The sequence below is a fragment of the Antrostomus carolinensis genome, unplaced genomic scaffold, assembly GCF_000700745.2.
Source record: "Antrostomus carolinensis isolate BGI_N321 unplaced genomic scaffold, ASM70074v2 scaffold49552, whole genome shotgun sequence".
NCBI classification, from domain to species: Eukaryota; Metazoa; Chordata; class Aves; order Caprimulgiformes; family Caprimulgidae; genus Antrostomus; species Antrostomus carolinensis.
In genome coordinates this window covers 328-20,251 of record NW_010301154.1, presented here as the reverse complement: position 1 = coordinate 20,251, position 19,924 = coordinate 328, and the positions used below count along the sequence as shown (strand labels likewise).

The following is a 19,924-nucleotide window of genomic DNA, read 5'->3' as shown; positions in this document are numbered from 1 at the left end:
AATCATACAAGTAATGTTTCTAAAACCTATGGTAACATAATTTAGGGCTTGACAGTTAAAATCTATTCCATTCAAAATAATTTAAAAAACCAAAACAAAATATAAACAACTCAAATATTTCAACTGATAAATTTGCTAATATGCTTCATATAGTGTAAAACACAAAAATAGATTCCAACCTGGATGTACTTCTTCCTGACGCATCTCTGCTTTCATGCACAGCCTCGCCATTTTGCTGAACTTCTACTGAACAGTAAGAAACAAATTCAACAGAAATATTCTACTGTTTGAAATCTTAATTGAAATATTACCATCTGATTTAATTATTTTAACTTACTGTTTGTTGATGAACTGAGATTTGTAAGGGATTCTTGTTCAACAACCAAGCCATCTAGCACAACTGTCAGTTCACCTGTTTGCACCATGCCACTCTTGTTTTCCAAAGAGAGTTTCAACTGTTCTTTCACCTTCTCCACTAAAAATTGAGTTAGGGTGGGTAGGGGGAGAGAAGGATAGAAGGGATAAAGAAAGATTAAATTCTAAACAACATTAAAAGATACTTTCAACACAAAAAGTGTAATACATGTATTTAGTTGTACAAAACTGAACATGAGAGGTATTCAGATTGTTCCAAACAACATAGAAATCACCAGGGAGCTGTGTAAATTTACACCTGCTGAGGGTAAAAGCACAGTTTATTGTAAAAATCAACTGGCCATTTACATAGTATATTCTATAGGTAGGATCCACATGGCTTCAGTACTTTGCTGTTAATATTTCCCAGGTTTGCTGTTTCCACTAAGCCCTTTTGAAGGTATGCATTACTTACATAACATGAGAAGGCTTAAAGTCAAACAACTTCTAAACTACAGATCCAAATCTTACAAGCCATGGGGAACCTCATTCTACAACCAGAGTTTATGTTCATTTCTCATATCACCTTCCAAAACTAACTCAGAGACCATTGAAAAAAACATCACTTTGAGGAAGAAGTAAATCCAAAGACTCCACAGAGTCCTTCCCCATTTTTTTTAAAATTATTTTTAGTAAATCCTTATTAACATTTTTAGAGATCCCAAATCCAAGGATTAAACAGTAACAGAGAGGATACTTCAAGTAACCAAAAATTGAATTAGAAATTATTGTCACCAAAAGAAACTTTGATACAATTGAGATATACAAAAAAATGCATACCTGGTGCAATAAAAGAATTCAGTATGTCTGATAAGCAATCCACACATTTGTAGAGAGATACATAATCCAGAGGTAAAACATGCTGTGGATGCTGCACAATTCTCTCTAAATCAGCTAGTACTAGTACAGCAGTTCAAGCTACATATCATAAATCCAAACACAGTCAGCTATGAGTTCACATTAATCAGGTTAAAACAGTCGAGGCCTTTTAGCATTTGCCGTCTCAGATTAAAAGATAATTTTTTCAAGATCTATCACCATTATTCCCCTCCATACGACAGCATTCCAAGCTAGAGTTAAAGCTCACTATGCACTTCTATGAATTAAACTAGCACTTCCTTATTTTTTCCATTCTTAACTTATATCATAAATGAACAATAAACATGAAAACAGAGAAGGCTACCATAAGCTATTGCCAGATATTGCCCAAGCAGTTACTTTAAAGAGCAGGTTCATAGTGTAGTTGGCCAGTATTTACTAGTAGACACCCACTGATATACTATGAATTTCAAAGTACTTTAAATTGCTGGAGCAAGAACAAAGCTCCCAAATCTACAGAATTACTGATGTAGCAACCTGCATTTTGGAAAATAGTACTACCTGAAAGAAAAGAAAGAAGAAACTAGCTTACCACTGAGTTGTTAATTTAGCATATTTATAAATCATCATTTTTGCCAAGGGTGATTGGTTTAGCTGCTGACATTTTATCTCCCCAAACCAGTTCTACAGTTGGCTGTAGACCAACTGAGCTGGCAAGAAAGCTTGGAGGGGTGTGGGCAGCAATTCACTACTGATGGTGCTTAGCAGGAGAAAGTAACAGCACTAATTCTAAAGTTTCTGCATTTAGAGGACCTCCCCTTTACATTTTCTTCATTAAAGAGCCTTTCAAAGTGCTATATTTTAGATGAGGTATCAATAACTGAAGGGCTGAAGGCTACCAATCAGATTTTTCTACCACTAAATTATTGGATAATCTGGTGTGTGTCAAACTGCTGTCTTGCCCAGATTAGAAACACTGCACATAAATTACTTTTGGTGCAATGTACAGCTAACTCAAGCCAACCATTCCCTGAAAAAATTTGCCAGGTTGTTGGATCCTACAGCCCCTGGATTGACAGTAATAAAATAGTAACTATTTTGTTAGAAATAGTTAAAACATTAACTATTTTTTGCTATCACTATTACAACCCAGTTTCTTTTGATACAGCTTTATTATTATTATTATTTTTAAAAAGAAGCCATTTTTCTGCTTAATTACAGAATCTTAGGTAAAATCTTTATCATACTGCTGAAGAAATTATATTTTGGATTCTATTTCAATTTTCTCTAAGAACCAGAAAAATTAAGCTTTTTTTGGGCTCCCCTTTCCCCCCAACTCCCTAAACAGAGCTCTCAGGTTTGTATATCTAACTTGTGAGAACGGTCAGAGATTGGATTAGCTGGAATACTACTGCCACTCTGGAGTGGAATTTAAAGTGTGGATTCACCATCTTCTTGTATTAATGAAATATATTTTTAAAAGTTAATTAGATAAAGAAGACCTGTTTGAATTCTATTAAAGACAACTACAATTAGAAGTTACATAGAACACAACAATCTCTAATGTACTAAAAGGAAGTTCCCAATTGTTTCATTAATCAGTGGTTCCTATTGCTCTCTGGGCATCTAAATTATGAGGGGAAAAATAGCCAGCCTTTCTATTAGTGATTCCAGAGAAGGAAAACATGAAAAATTAGATAGATGACTCTTCTGAAAGTTCAGACATTTTTTTTTTACCAAGTCTAAAACAGATCTTCCAGTAAATTATTTATTAGTTTGCCACAAAACATTGTCCTTAATCACTTCCACTTTTACTTAATTTCTAGTGACTCATACACTAACATTTGTTTCACAATTATTACATCCCATTGTTACATTTAAATTGCTCTCAATAGCACAGACATCTCTAGAGGAGACAAGTAAAAGAAATCAACTGGAAGTCAGTTGTAATTACATGTACAGTTAGTAGTCACATTGCCAGTTTGATATATAGATTAGTAATAATAATGTTACTTTACTCAAAATATCCTTCACGATCACTTACATTTTCTATTGTGTATTTCCAAAGCTTGTCTCAAGTCTACAGTGGCTCTTCCTAATAAAGCATCTGCTTTTAAAGTGTGATGGCTCCACACTCTAAATTCCAGCGTAGTCTGTGGAGTCACATTCCTGCATATAAAATACATTTTTATAAAAAAATATATAGAGATTTGAAAGTATTTGTTCTTGTAATTAGGAGTTTTTGAACTTAATTTACTTTCACATATTTATTGTATTTCTTGATACTAAATAACTGAAAGAAGTTTTTGTACTGCAAGGGGAAATTTTTAACTAAGAACTGTAAACACTACAATATTTATACCTAAGATTAAAGTGCATTACTATGATAAGCATAAGGAATTTGAGGAGTATCAGACTAACCTACACTAAGATCAAATCTCAGTTATATAAAACGTATCTTTATTTATGAAAGAAATACTTTTCCTTATCCCTCACTATTCCAGAATTCTAACTAAAATCTCGTATTATTAAATATGGAGAAAAAGGTGGTAAGTATATTTGCCTACTAAATATTTTTTTAAATGAAAAAGCAACCAATCAGCTACTTACAAGCAGGAAGAACCCATTTAACAGGTGTCAGCTTGCTATGAAAGTGTTGATAAAGCATTATTTGTGAATCCACAAATATATATAAAATCATAATGCATACTCACAGAAATCAGAGGGGAAAAATCAAATGACGAAGCTAAAGCAAAAATTGGAGGGAAGCAGAAAGGTAAAGGACCCAGTTACAGTAATATTATGATAACCTTTGGCACTGATCTCTCCCCTGCTCAAGAAGGAAAACAGGAAGCTACGCTAGGTCCGGGAGACTGAGTTTTGTAGTAGAGGGTCTAGTACTGCAAGAGTGCTCCTGGTTGTGAGAAATGGAGTAGTATCACTTGACTGCAAAAAGTCAAAGGCCACATATCCATCAGTACTGGATACAGAGTTTTATCAGCATTGATGAAAACAATACTAAAAACAAACAACCCCCACTTTCCCCAAAACAGGGCTAGCTTTATAGTCACTTGAATGTGTTGGACAACATGGATAATTTTTGCTGAAACCCAGGGGCATTTTTGCATTTTTAATAGGCTGTCTTCTAACAGAAGTCTTGCTAATAGAACAGTTCAACAAAGAAGAGAAAAAAAGCACCTACACATGGAGAATATATTGCTGGTGCTCATGCAGACCCATAGAACTGAGGGGAAATGGGTAAACTGGAGAGTTCACTTATCTTGAAATAGACTGGGCAACTGAAGCAACGATACCATTCCAACAGCCAGAGGAAGAAGGGGCCAGAATACCTTGTATACATAAGGGCAAGATCCTAAGTAATACTGATGATGGAATGAGTCTGTTTGGCTGTACTGTGCATGCCAAATTATTTCATTTTCATCAGCTCACCAAATCCTGCCAAATCAAAAGAAACTCTACTCTCTCTGTGAGCATGCTGACAGCTCTGTACTTGTGCTAGTAATAACTCCTGGAAATCATCGTCAGGTCCAAGACTAGATTATTCTCTTTTGCAATATTGCAATGGGCTAATAACCTTTACTAAACCTGAAACACTGAGAAACGTGGCACAGGAATATCCTACTTGCTTCAGCCCACATTTCTAGTTAATAAGTAAGTGTTCCCAAGCAAACAATTCCCCAAAGCTAGCTATGCTGTACCACTCTCCAGCGTTCTAAGTTATAGGAACCTGGCGTAGTTCCTACTACTAACAAAGCTGGCTATTGCACAAAGACAGGTCAGGAGCTGTAAAATAGTGGCCCATGCTCAGTGCCACTTGATAGTAGCTATGCTGTTTCCAGACTGAAATCTGAAGCACTACAATCTTGCTTGTATAATAATGCATTCTAGCCAATTGCACATTGTAAGATCACCAGTTCGTCACAGAGTCATACTGAGGTACACCTACTTCTGTAGCACAGTTGAACCAAGTTAAACCACAAGAAGATAAAAAGGTCAAATACTAGGATAAGTTGCAAGGTCACTTTGCAGTAAACTGTTTTTGTGTGTGTATCCTTTCACTAGAAAATTTAAAGGAAAAAGTGACCTTCTTCATAACTACTACTTATACAGCTGAGATTTTTTTTTCATTTAAGGTTGAGAATGACATGGTTACTTACAATTAGCAACATCTTCTACAGAGGAATCTTAAACTTGAATGGTCCACAGTGCTAACGAATATCAAGAGTGTACCATGCATAGCAACTGTAGGCAGGGAACACTCGGTACAAAAAATATTCTCAAAACGTTGTAAGAATTGAGAAAAAATAATACATTTGAGATAAATATCATCTTAGGTCAGCATTTAGTCATCAACAGCCAGAGAAAACTACATAGGCAGCCAAGCTTAGTAAATATTTTCCTGCAATGTCTGCCTAATAAATAGTATTAAACAACAAAAAAAATCTACTTACACTGTCAGCTGCTCATCCCATTTTGGATTTGAAGAGTTACTTGATTTTGCTGTTTTCTTAATTTCTCCATCTGCACTTAATTCCGTGTAGAAAGTTGTTCCAAACCAATTCTTTTTCCGTTTCAGTTTGGCACTAGAAACTAATAAAATACATTTCTTTATCTATAACAGCATACTGCTGCTGAAAAACAGAATATGTACTGCCTACACAATTTATGAAACACAGCATGGCAATGTTATTCCTCACCTTTTCTACTTCTGATGAACATAAACAGGTCAATGCTAAAATGGTAGCTTTTATTTTCAAAAGCTACTTTGTTAGAGAGTTGAAACCAAGTGTGACATATTCTCTTCCCCACATACTGGCAGGATGGGTTGGAGAGACAGCACAACAATTATTTTAGGGATAAACACTGAAAATCATGTGGGTTATTTTGTTTATTTTCTCATTGTTCTTCCTACTCTTGCCTTAACTGGAAAATATCTAAGTATGATACATCCAAGAGATTATCAGGCAGATTTTTTTTAAATTATATGTAGTTATGAAAGCACAGGCAGTTCATTCAGTCTTATTTCAAAATGTCCCTGTATAGCAAAGCCTGTGTACAGAGCTTCATTTCCTTGCCTGTATTTCCCCTATTTAAACAGCTTTGCAGACGAACTTAAAAGTTTCAGCTAAATATTCAACAATTAAGAAACGGAAAATGACCAAAGAAGTGATTTTTTTACCTCCACATCACCGGTGAGGTTCTCAGTGCTCCTGAACATAAAATCTGTTCTCCTACTTTCTCACCCAGCCGAGGAAGTTACTATAAAAACTAACAGCAGCTCAAATGCCAGCATTTTAAATTCTATTACAGGCAGATGTTGTCTTCAGAAAACACATCGATGGACTCACAGCTGTACCTACCTGCTGGCCATGCATTCTCTCTCATTCCTCCCATACTTCAGTGTGATCCTCTTTTCCTTCATTTTCAAACTAAAGCAAAGCTGAGTATTTTTAGCCACTTTGAAATAATCCTTCCCTGTTACTTTTCTGTATGGTACTCGCTAACTCAAAAATAAGTGGAAGTTAACTAAACTGTCTGAAAGGGACACAAAAAAGGTCTGTCACGTATTTCTGGATTACAGTATTCTGAGACATATACACTAGTTACTTAAAAGTTTGTGGGATGCAATATTCCAAGATTCTAAAGGTATCAGCCATGGACTTTTGTTTAATTTCAATTAAAAGGTGCACACTTAACTCCTTCACATTTTAAAAGTCCAACCTAAGTCATGCATCATGTGTTGTAAAAGAGAACTGCAGCCTTGATAATGATGAAAGATTAAATGTAGAGGACTAAAAATGTAATTCCACACATGGGCTCATATTTTTTCATGTGAAAACATGATGTATTTTTAAGCTTTAACAACCTCTCTTTCTTACACATTTTTTCCCCTCCATATTTTGCTTTCTAAAAGCAACTGCTACACTCGTTAAACATAGGTATTTAGTCATAATATTCAAGCTTCCTTTTAGCTCCCCCCCTTTTATCTGATTGTTTTAAATCATTAATTTTTGAGTCCCCAAACATGAAAGGAGACCACTATCATTTTTTAACTAGGGCTTCTTTTTAAAAAATTAGAAGGAAGTAACAAATACTAGGAAAACACCTGAAAAAGAACTAACAAGACAAGATATCTTGCCAAGTATATTTGAAAAAATACTGATGGCAAAACTTGTCTGCAACATGCTGTAACTGTCCAAATTCAAACAAGTCACTTTCTACTCCATATGAATTTCCTTGTCTACAAAATGAGTAGATGCTACTTGCTGCCTTTATAAAAGTTCTTGAAATGTAAGGCTAGATTCTACAGCAGCATAAACTAATCTGAGCATAAACCAGTGTAGGCCAGCAATACTACAGTCCCACACTCCTCTGTCTCCCACTTCTGTCCCTGTACTGCCACGGGCATTCCTTTGATCTTGCAACAAAGACTGGTTAGAGAACCAAACCTTCAGAAAATTAATCCTAAAAACTGTACAGATTTCTTCCCACTTTGATCCTTGAACCAGATGTCTTGAAGTCAAGAGAAGCTCCAGTGCCAGAAAAATACAAGACTATTTACATATGGAGTAGTACAGGACAGGTTATCAACATGATCATTATTGCATACACAGATCTGAAGTTACAGCTCATTTGTACAGATGGCTGCATCTGTGCTGTTAGTTATTGCCAGTTTTGATGATTCATCACATTATCAAGTTATGTGATCCTTACACAAGGTTAATAAGTTTTAAGGTTCCTCTCTTATCTAATTTGATAAAATCCATTTTGGGGACGTATTTTGTCTGAGATAACCCAGCCACCTTTGGAACATCTATCTTTCTTGAGATGCAACTCTTTTAAAGACATGGTATCCTACTCATGTTTTTTCCCAATTTTGTTCAAGATAACCTCAATATATTCTTGGTCATGCATTCATTCTTACTTCAGGGTTCCTAGATTCCTCAAGTTCCATTCCTCAAGTTCTTTACCAACGGCACTTGTATGTATATAAGTAATACTTATATACATACATACACACACATACATTTACATGGATATATATTTATGCACAATACCTCACTAGCTGGTAACATTTTCGCTTTTAGCTACTATACCACTATCATAATTAGCTATCAGACTTGTTTACCTAGATCCATTTTGTGTATCTTCAAACTACAATAAGTCTTTTTTCTGCTCTGCTATCCCACAGAAAGAGCAGCTAAAACTGACACTAATTGTCACATCCCTGACCAGTTCTTATCCATGAGTAGCAAAATGCATAACGTACTTGGCCTGTTCAACATCTATTGAAAAAAGTGTCCCCAACACAATCTGAAATTTCCAGAATTGCTTGTAGCAGCTGTGTTTCCCTTCCAGCAGACACTGGCACGGCTGAATACTGCCTCAAACCATGAGAACCAGCATAGCAAAAGGAAAAAAGTAAACAGTCACAAGATGCAACATAGTAAATTCTAACTGGACAAAAGGAAAAACATTTTCACAGTGATGTGGTTTACCACCAGAACAGGCTGTCCAGGACAGCTGTATACCTACAGCCTTTGAGACGCTGAAAATTCAACTGGACAATACCCTGAGCAACCTGATCCAACTTCAAAGATACCCCTGCCTTCAGCAGAGGAGTAGACTAGGAAATCTCCAAAGGTCCCTTCTAATCTAAATTATTCCATACAGCTGCGTAATCCAAACTGCTGTCCTAAGGATAATACAGAACACCTATGTTATTCGCAAAAGATGTTCCCTCGATATGGGCTAGTAGATTTTGCAATCTCCTTCAATTCTTCTCCAGCTTCACTGTAACACTGCATCCCTTATCACCCTGGGGTCACTACAACCACCCATCTTTTTTGTATAATTTCAATAATATATGTTCTCTACGCAGAATTTCTGCCATTAATTATTTGTTCCCAAGCAAAATTCCTTACATTTGTCTCTACTGTTTTATTGAATCTCTTTTTTTTTTAATTTGCAGAGATCATTAAACCCTATCATCCAACTCACTGTATAACCTCTAAAAAGCTTCAATCCATCCACATATATTATAGTCACACTCTTAACAGCCACATTAAAGTTATTAATTAAAATATTTACCTACACTGATCCATTTTTTACACTCATTTCAAAGATTGCTTTTTTAGAATAGGTATTTTTCTTGTAAAAATCAAAATCACTACTTGCCTGTTACTTGCATCTGTAATCTTCCATTATGATTGTCACTTGTATCAGATCTTGGTGAGGCTGTGGCCATGTCAGAGGTTTAGGCTTTAGCCTAAAAACAAGTACACAAGTAGCTTATTAGAAAGTACTTATCTCTGCATGTTAGATACAACTATTAAATACAATTTTAAACTAATCAGCAAGTTAATAAATGTTAGTTAGGTATGCCAGAACACCAGTTAAAAAAACCCAATGATTTGGATATTCATCCCATGTTACCTTTGAGGATGCTAAGACACTTCAGTAATGCATACATTTACATAGCTTAGAACAACTGTGTAGGGCAGGAAAAAAAAAAGTCAGTTGTGATGTATCAATATTCCTGTCTCTAGAGGGCATGCTTATGGTCTGACTTCAGACAAGCTAAGCACCAAACACTTCAAATGAACAAAATCTCTGAAACATTTAAATGCCTGAAAAATCAAGCTGTCCCCAAAATAATACGCTCAAGCAGTAACACAAGTGATTCGGAGAAAGAACATTTTAATTCTATCCCTAGATTTGCAATCAGCTTTCTATACCATTGTTGTCCACCCACAAATCACTCCCCTTATCTACTGAGACAGTAAGCACTTTACAAAGACCACCCAATCTTATCTGTCGGTGACTACAGCAGTGTGGCTCTGATCTTAACTGGGGCATGCCAGCACTTGAAGCATGTGCAGAAAACACCACTCAAAGCACACGCAGACAACATCACTCCTGTCCTCCTAGATTACTGATTCCTGAAACAAAGCTAGAAGTAAAATAGTCTACGTTTCCATCAGACATCTATTTTTCATGAGAAAAGAAAGTGTACATTTAAAATATACTTTGGATGAAGTTCTGTATGAACTTCCATATATTTATTTCTGTGAAAATTAATTGGTATTGATAATAATATGGAACAGTTGTCACCAAACCTTTTTGATCATGCACCTATATCAGTAAAAAATTTTTGAGCACGCACTCCCAATACATGTGTATTTATTTACAAATTATGTATGAGTACTACTCTACTGATATATTATGTGCATTATAAAATTTATAAAAATAGAAATTAAAAAGGATGAGATAAAGATGAAATAAAGAGTATTTTTAAATATTTTTTCATATTAATTGCACAAAACCCCTTTTTGGTCTCCTTTTTTATTTTTTGTAAGAGCCATGTGATTGACTATGCTTCATCTTTTTTTTTTAAATGTTGGATTAACAGTTTGTAACACAGTGATTTGAAGGTCTTGTCTAAATTCAGTTTACTTCAATACTTGGTTTGAATGTCTATCATAGCTAGACAATTTACCAAGATATGTACATCCAAATGAAAAAGCATCACTGGCTGCACTTACTAAATCATGATACTCATTTTCATTCCCATTCACTAATTATACAAAGGTTTTTCTTGAAATTTGGCCAGTAAATTTCCATCTTCTCTGATGTCAATCAGTTGTACTGCAAACTAATGGAAGGTGTTGCATTTTTATATTTTTAATAAATGGGTTTAAAACCCCCTGAAACTCTTCATCTGGAAGATGTGAAGAAATTCTGTTTCCAAGTTTAAGTGTACAGATATGAGAGCTTTTATAGATGACACACACCTTTTCTGGCAACAAATCACAACAAAGATGGAAACACTTCCAAACACCCATTTTCAAAATGTTCTTTCCATAGCATGAGTTTCTCTTGAAAAGCAGTCACCTGCTGGCTCATTGTTAAAATGTCACCTTCACCTTGAAGGGACGTGTCAAGTGTCTCATTTTTTTAAAAATATCTGTTAGTCAGCATACTGCTGACAGCTACTTGTCATCACAGAAAGAGGTCAGTAAATTCAGAACACTCGTCTTTCTGTGGAAGAAAAAAGTGTAAGTAATCTTTAAGTTTTACAACTCTTCTAAGCACTTTCCCCATGATAACCAGTGAACCTCTATATGGTACAAAAGAATTGTGTTAAGTCCCCGTGTCACCACAAATTATTGTAAAGATTCTATTATTTAAGGGTCTTGTTTTCACACAATTAACCACACTGATGACATCCTGCCGCACTTCGTTGACTTCTGGCTCCAACTTCCTTGTTGTCTGCCTATGCATGATTCAGTGAATGAATTCCATGTGTGATGCTCTCCTTGTAACTTTATGCCAGAATCTTTTTTTACTTCAGTCAAAGTAGCCACTCCATCAGTGGTTATATTTGCACATATTTTTCCATTTAAAAAAAAAAAAAAAAAAAGTTGTTCTTAAAGAAGTCATTTACTGTTAAGAATGTATCTTCTCTGGTATATATCTCCTTAGTGACTTAGTTCTTTGTGCATTTCATTACCGACACAGAATCTAGCAAGTACTGTAAGCTGAGCCACATTACAAACATCTGTACTTTCATCCAGCTGTATAGCAAGCCTCCCACACTGTGTAATTTGTTCTAATATTTGTTTCTTCAAATCTTTAGCAATGTTTTCCAGATATCACCCAACAGTACCTGGTGACAAGGGAACACAGTTTAGTTTGCCACCGTACAGTTTTCCAGTTATTATTTCAGACACTTTTACTGCAGCACGAAGATCAAGTGTTTCCCCAATGGAATGTGGCTTCTAAGTCTCTTGCTATTGAGAAGCACTGAAAGAGGCTTCTGCAGATCTATCATTAAGTTTACTGAAATCTTGTGAAGAACTGGACTGAGAATCACATGACTTTAAACATCGCTGAAAAAACCGTAGAGGTTTGACTTCACGATCTAGACGCTGAGCTTTTAAATGCCTTGACAGTCATGATGGTTTCATACTATCATTAGCTGATACCTTAAGGTACAAAATTATCTTAGGGTGAGGATCATCATTAATGATAGTGGATGTACATCCATATTTCAAATAGCCTTCTTGTTAAACACCATTTTTTTGGCCAACATCTTGTCAGATCTAATTGCCTTCATTTTAATCTCATAATGCAGCTGACCAGGAGCTCATACTAGGAGTAGGAGAAGCATCAGTTCTGCAACATTCTTGTTGTTCACTTGTGCTCACATTATTAGTATTATCTTCAATCCACGGTCTGTTTGCAGGAGTTTTTTTAAGCCATTTGTCCACTTTGTGAGAGTTGGTTTAGTTAAAACGGGATAATATTATCCATAATTCCACCTAACCAGGCACACATAAACTGCATACACTGCAATACACTGAAAGCAAAAGAACAAGTGAAGGTTCCACTGTTACCCCACCACGTTGTGGAACACCAAATCTGCCCTCAAGACACCTCTTGAACCATACATGACACAGGACCATATGACATACGGACCAAGTGAGGGTGCCAGTGTCAATACATATATTAAATAGAGCTTCATTTATTTCTTATTTTTAAGACATAAGTCCTAATATTTTCTTCCTGCACCACAATGGATGGTCTTGCACACCCCACTTTGGAGGCCACTGATATGGAATACAAAGGAGCAACACATGCAATCAATTCTGTGGCAAGAAAACTCAAATTCTCCACAAGAAACCAAGATCTGCAATCTAGTTATAATAATACATTAAAAAAATAGTTTAAATATACTTTTGTAACTTACAAACTATGGTTATTTGCACAGGTTTTTTTTTTTTTCCTCCTACTGTTCAACTGCATTACATCTAAAATGCTAGAGGGATTTTGTGTTTTTCTTTGGTTGATTGGTTGGGTTTTGTGGTTTTTTTTTAACTCTACTCCTAGCATACACAAAGCATAATATACATAGAAAAAAAGAAATAAGCTGTGTCCAAGTCCTCAGGTAGACAGTCCATTGCCTAATTTACTCAGATTTCAGATGCTGATTTATCTGCAAGGCATACCACCTACCCTAACCTGAGTTTCCAGTTCCTCTTGCTACTAAGCTGCTAACTGCATTTGGTAAACAGGTGTTTGCCAATCTCCCGGTAACAGGGAACCGAGAATTCACTACACTTAGCTTTGCATCTTTCCCCTTGAAGGAAAAAATGTCGATGATGGCTGGGAAAAAGGATTACAATGCCAGGGAGATCCCAACAGAGGATGAAGATGAAACAAGATTAGGCTTGGGGTTGGCTGAGAGGCTGCCTATTTCTGCAACAATTACAGGACTGCATCCCACGTCAACAGTGCCTCAATGTTATGCTTCTGCCCCTGTAAAACAAAAATCCTTCTATAATAGAAGCCTATTTTATATTCTTATCAATATTGTACACCTAGGCAGTCTAAAAATAATAAAGACTGGAAGTAAATCTGCTCATCACCTAGAAGTATATCAGGAAAACAAAGAAAACAAACATAAAGGCTACTGAATTAAAAGAACAGTGTTGACATAAATGTTTCTATGAGTATTATGCAGAGCAAGCATAATGAAACTAAGCAGGGACAGTAAAGAAGTCACAGAGCAGAGGCACTGACAGACTTGCAGCAGGATGGGATGCCACCATCACCCTCTTTCCTCATTAGAAGTAAAATTTTTCACAAGCTGAAGAAGATTTTAAAGTGTTGTACAGCTATAAATCCTTCAAATACTGAAAAACTGGAAGTTTCAAGGACTAGCAACCTCTTGTCTTTAAAAGCCAGAAGAAACTATGTCTGTGTGGCCAAAAACAACCCAAATTTCAACTAAACAAGTTGTGTGATCTTGGTGTAGGAAGGGATGGGATGGTAATTACACAAAGTGAAGTGATGGTATTAATCTGAAGCTCTGAGAAGTTTTCACAACCAGAGGCAATGTCAAAAGCAAAATACTAGTACTTTCTTGATCTAATTTGCAAGCCTACATGAAAAAGAAAAACAGGTGGTGAAGAAGCACTGAAATATTGGGGGTTTTTTAAAGAAACTATTCTTTAAAATTTTATTTCAAATAATACAAACCCTAACTGCTAATGGGCAAGGGAACACTACGCCCTATGGACACTATTTACTGCTTTCTTGCATCATGCACACACTTTTTTTTTCCCTCAGCCCTAAATCCCTTTTTCTTTTTACTCAAAATATACACTCAGTTTGGCTACTGAGCATGTTGATTAAGGGTTAATATCTTTGAGGCTCTCTCTACATAATCTAAACAAGAGGATTACATACTGCAATCTAAGAGTCACCACCCTTGAAGTTATAATCTTCCTGAAAATCAGGGGATTAATTCTAACAGGGCTACAGTCACCACACATTCCCAAATATGAACTTGTTACACCTCCTTATTCAAGTTCCAGGTTAAACTCCATTGATCTACAGGATGTGAAGCTTTCCTTTCAGAACTGTTTCACTGACACATACAACCTCTGCCCCCAAAATTCCTGGACACTAAAAATGAATTAAGAGAGAGTCTTGAGAGCCACATAAGGATCATAGTTCTCATAACATTTCTGTCTAAACCATCCTCATCATACATAACTGTTATATCAACCGGAAGAGTACAAGCTATTTATTAAGACCTATAACAGATATTTTAAAAACTAATATTACTTCAGTTGCATAAATTATTTTGAGAAATTACAGATCAAATAGGACAAAATAAGACCCTAGAAAAAACCATGGAATGGGTGATATAAATGTCTATTATTAAAAGATCTTTTCCTAATTTATGTGAATCAACAGTTTCATAGATAGTCTAGTTAACAATAACAGCACTTATAAATTTACACTTCTGTGAAGAGTTTTCTCTAAATCTCAAAATGCTATTACAATATGAGAAATAAGACAACCATCCTAGTGGGTATTTCATTAATTTATTTTTCAGTCTTTAATAGACAATTTGATTATTCATGGAATTTAAGCAGATAAATTTTAAATGGCATTACTGTGGTGGTTTGACCCACAGTAGGACCATGCAGTCCTGCACTCCCTCCCCCCACCCAGTGAGATGGGATGGGAGACACAACAAAGGGGGCTCGGGATTAGGAATGGAGGACAGGGACGGCTCACTCACCAGTTGTGGTCACAGGCAAAACAGAATCAAACTTGGGGAAGAAAAATCAATTTAATACATTGCCATTCATCTGAGTAATGCAACGAGACATAACAACCACATCTTAAGACACCTTTCTCCCACCCCTCCTTTCTTCCTGGGCTCAAATCACTTTGCTCCCCATTTCTCTAACTTCCTCCCCAGTGGCACAGGGGGCAGGGAATGGGGGTTCAGTCAGTTCACCTCTGCGGGGGTTCAGTCAGTTCATCTCTGCTGCTCTTCCCAGCGTGAAAGTCCAGGAACAAGATGTTCCAGAGCTTCCCATGGAGTCATGGACCTCTTTAGGCTCAGCTCCCGGCTCCGGCATGGGGACATCCAAGGGCTGCAGACTCACACCCCACTCTGGGGGTCCACCCCCGCTCTGGCATCAAACGACTCTTGAGGTCACAATTCCAGTCACACTTGCCCTCAGGCTCAGCTTCTCTGCTCCAGTGTGGAGTCCTCCATGGCCTACGTGGGTATCTGCTCCATCACTGAATCTCCATGGGCTGCAGGGGACTTTGTCTTCTCCTACTCCATACGGAAGAACTGGGTGTGGGTCTCTGTCTTTCTTCCTTTTTTCTCTGGCAATGAAGCTCCCTCTGTGTCTGTCTGTCCTCTGTTTAAGCCGATGGTCGTCTTTTGTTCAGGTCAATGGCCTCTCCTCCAGGTTCACCCCCACCAACCTCTTTTCAGGACAGTCCTTTCCCTCACAAATATGGATTCACAAAGGCATTTCTCTAGTGCTCATCGGCCCAGCCTGGGCTGGGGGGGTCTCTGCCTTGGAACTAGGGGAGTTTATTGCTCTCACAAGGTGGCCCTTCCTCCACTATCAAAAAAACATGCTCCCCACCTCGCCCCCAAACCAAACACAATTACCCATTTGGTAATTAATGCACCTTACTGTTACACTATATTGAAACAAATGATGGTTTTCCTTGTGAAGCTGAAAACTAAACAGTATCACGGGAGCAGCAAACACATATTTATAAATTGGCTGATGCTTTGAATCAGCAACTGAGGAGATTTTTCATGAAGAACCAAGAAACTCAGATTTAGAAGAGTACAACGATCAACACAGAAAGTCCTTTCCTTACTGATATAATACCACAGGAGTCAAACTAAGAGTAAAACAAACAAAAAAATTGTACCAAGTTTAAGATAGCAGGGTCTAACTGTGTGTGATATCTTTTTACAATGGATGGAAAATCCTATCACACAGAACAGTTACCATATAGGACAAATGATGAACCTGCAAAAACATGGTGTGGCTTTTCAATTTATCTTTAGATCAGAAGATCTGCAAATCAAGAAAGTATCAAGGTAGTATTTATCCAAGAAGCATGGTCTCACCCCCACAATTATCTACAGAAGGTCAACCTACTGAAAAAAAAAAACAAAACTAAACTAAACCAAAAAAATCACACACACACAAAACCACAACCCTATCCAAACAGAATGACATATCCAGGAATTCTGAAACCATCCATAAAGCTGTGGTAGAAACTTTCACAAGTCACTGTGTCCCTCGGCTGAAACTGACCGCAGTTTCATCTGATACAAGACAGAAGACTGAACAGAAAATAAATGTAATTTAAAATTAGTTATATTCAATCACAATTTATTTGGGTTTACTGATGGTGCTTCAATGACCACTGATTTATTCTCCTGCTAATCTGACACTTCCGTTCCAGAAGTAATATAGAACATGGTGGACAAGGAAATAGAAAAAATAAACACAAAAAGATTACACCATGAACGAGCACTGTTGAATCAAAAGTCTTCCTGAATGCCTAAAACCAAAATAAGAAAACTTCAGATCTAGTTTTACAAATGCACTAAGCAAGGACAAAGTAAGTAGATAAGCAAACTGCTTAAGTATTACTAACCTCCCCACTAACATCTTGAATTCAACTTACTGTAAGTAAGAATTGAGTAGGCTAGGTAAAATCACCATAATGCCATAAATATATTATTTTTCCTGTATCAGAGCTCATCTTCCAAATAAGAATGGAAACGCAGAAAAAAATCTTTTCTCAATAGATTAAAAAAAACCAAAAACAAAAACAAAAAAAACAACCCCAAACAAACAAGGAAGCTCATCTATTCAAGATTTTTCCCACTCCCCAGAAGCAAAAAGGTAGGAAATTTTGAAGGAAGAAGGATAAGATGGGGAAGAAATAAGTGAACTGAAACTCTAAAACCTATTTAAACATAATAAATAGTTCTATGGAGAATCACGAAAAAATAACAATACTGACATGAGTTACTTTTCATTGTTACAAAGTGTAGACACAAACACCAGAAAGGCCACATTATTTTGATTATAAAGTTCTACACGTAAGAAATTATTAAAATTAAAAAAAAAAGGCTTAGATTCATATTAACAAACTCTCCAACACCAGAATCATGCCTTTATCAATATTATTTAGCTCTGGATCACCTGAAGCTACCACAATGCTGTCACGATTCTATGAGACATAAAACTGAACTTAGCAATACCAATTTGTGCTCTACACTTCAGACATTCCCTTCCTGTTCTCCTGCCTCTACAAACACACACTTTGGCTTTCAAGATGGGATAATGCTGCTGGCAACAATGTCCTTGTTCCTTCAGCGGAAAAAGAGGGCCTGGAGGCAGGACTAGAAATATGGATGATTTCCTACTCTCCTCAACACAGTGGAACAACTGTTTTTTTCCTGAAAGACACTCACAGACAGCTGCTTTGTTGCCCTGTACTCCAGGCTCCACCATGGGCAAGAACATCCCTCCTTCCCACACCTCACACTCCAGAAGATCAGAACAGCTACAATACACAGAGATTCTGACCCCAATCACCCATCACTTCTGCAAAACTTTTAGCAGTGTTGCAACAATTGGCCTTTTACATCATCAAAAAAGCCAGTACCATAAAAGCGCAAGATAAAACCAAAAATAGGTGTTAAGTGGTGGTAAAACCAGAAATAGGAAAACTGGAGATAGTACAGTAGCTTTCAGGATAATACAGTTCCTAACACAGCAAACTAAAGGAGTTATGCAATAGTCCAAAACAAAAGAGAGCTTTGAAAAGCAATTAAATTGTTGATATACCAAAGAAAACTTAATTTTACACTTCTCCTTCCTCAGAAAGGATTTACCTTCAGCAGGGGAGTGGGGGAAAGAGAAGGGAAGGAGGGAGGGGAGTCATGACTCCTCTAGAACAAAATCAAGAAGTATAAGGTTGGAAGCAAGTTTCTTGATGTGAAAATAAGAACAAAAAAAAAAACAAAAAAACCAAACAAACAAACAAACAAACTTTTCTTATCTTAGATGGAAGTAAATTTCTTAATGGATTCCTTTCCATTCCAAATTCCAAAATTAACAGTTTTTATTCTATGCAATTCTGATTTGAAAGTCTAATTCACTATTTATCAACAATAAAAATGGCAATGATTGGCAATCTCAGAAAGATCATTAAATTTAACTGAACACTCTCAACACCAAGACCCTTAAATTTGCATGTATTATGATCATATCTCTACCAAAGGCACAATATTTTTCTAATTTTGTTACAGTGAATTCCATTTATGTCTAATTAACTGATTTTTTTTTTTAAAAAAAAAGCTACCAATGTAAAACGCATTCCTTATAGAGAGAAACAGTAATTCTGTATCATTAAAAAAAAAATAAATAAATAAATAAGGGTATCTCCATTTGACATTGGGCAAGTTTCATCTCAGAAACTGGTTACACACAAATAGAGAGTAGATTTGTTTCAGATCTGGAGAAGAATCTGTAGATCAAAAAAATGTGTTGGCCTTTATTAAACTAAGCTAGATAGTAAAGGATCATTTCTACAGCTCACCTTGCCTACAGCAACACTTAACAAAAAATTCTAGACTTGACACTCCCTAAACAGATAGCTTTAGTCATCAACAACTAAAATTCCAATAATATTTACACCTAGGCAAATAGAGAACTTTAAAGTCAAAGTTTTATTTCCCTGAATGCCACAAGCCTGCTTGCTACTTTAAGTAGTAATGGAAAGACTATGCTTTCCTCCTCCACAAACACCAGTACAGCCACCCGAGAACCACCAAACATTCTGCTTGATGTTGGTGACAACATTTATTCATTGTTCCTCACAAAAATTTAGAATCATGGAATCGTTTGGGTTAGAAGAGACTTTTAAAGATCATCTAGTCCAATCCCCATGCAGTGAGCAGGGACATCTTCAACTAGGTGAGGCTGCTCAGAGCCCCACCCAACCTGGCCTTGAATGTTTCCAGGGATGGGACATCAACCACCTCTCTGGGCAACTTGTTCCAGTGTTTCACCACCCTCATTGTAAAAAGATGGCACAAGACATATTTGAAACTATAAAACATCGAATAACTTTAATTATTAACTTGAAAATTTGTAAGATACAGTCAGTAGTATTGAATACTGTGAAGCATACCTATGAAGTATAATTTGTAAAAGTACTATAAATAGTAGCTGACGTCACTGTTTGAGCTTAGAAAATATTAGAAATTGAAAACTGAAATTGAATAGAAATTGAAATCAGTTTTTCA

The 19,924-nt window shown here is 36.3% G+C and overlaps 1 protein-coding gene across 1 annotated transcript in view; it reads right to left on the bottom strand.

Annotated features, from left to right (window-relative positions):
* WWP1 (WW domain containing E3 ubiquitin protein ligase 1) overlaps positions 1 to 9,525 on the bottom strand; it is a gene marked incomplete at its 3' end in the record, with an annotated part of 32,325 nt that extends 22,800 nt beyond the window's left edge. Inside the window, exons 1-5 of the mRNA XM_010163347.1 lie at positions 9,433 to 9,525; positions 5,706 to 5,844; positions 3,278 to 3,402; positions 338 to 475; positions 180 to 243 (exon numbers count right to left, since the gene is read on the bottom strand). Of these exons, the coding sequence (XP_010161649.1) occupies positions 180 to 243; positions 338 to 475; positions 3,278 to 3,402; positions 5,706 to 5,844; positions 9,433 to 9,502 (536 nt within the window). The remainder of the gene's footprint in view (positions 1 to 179; positions 244 to 337; positions 476 to 3,277; positions 3,403 to 5,705; positions 5,845 to 9,432) is intronic.
* Positions 9,526 to 19,924: the final 10,399 nt, after the last annotated feature.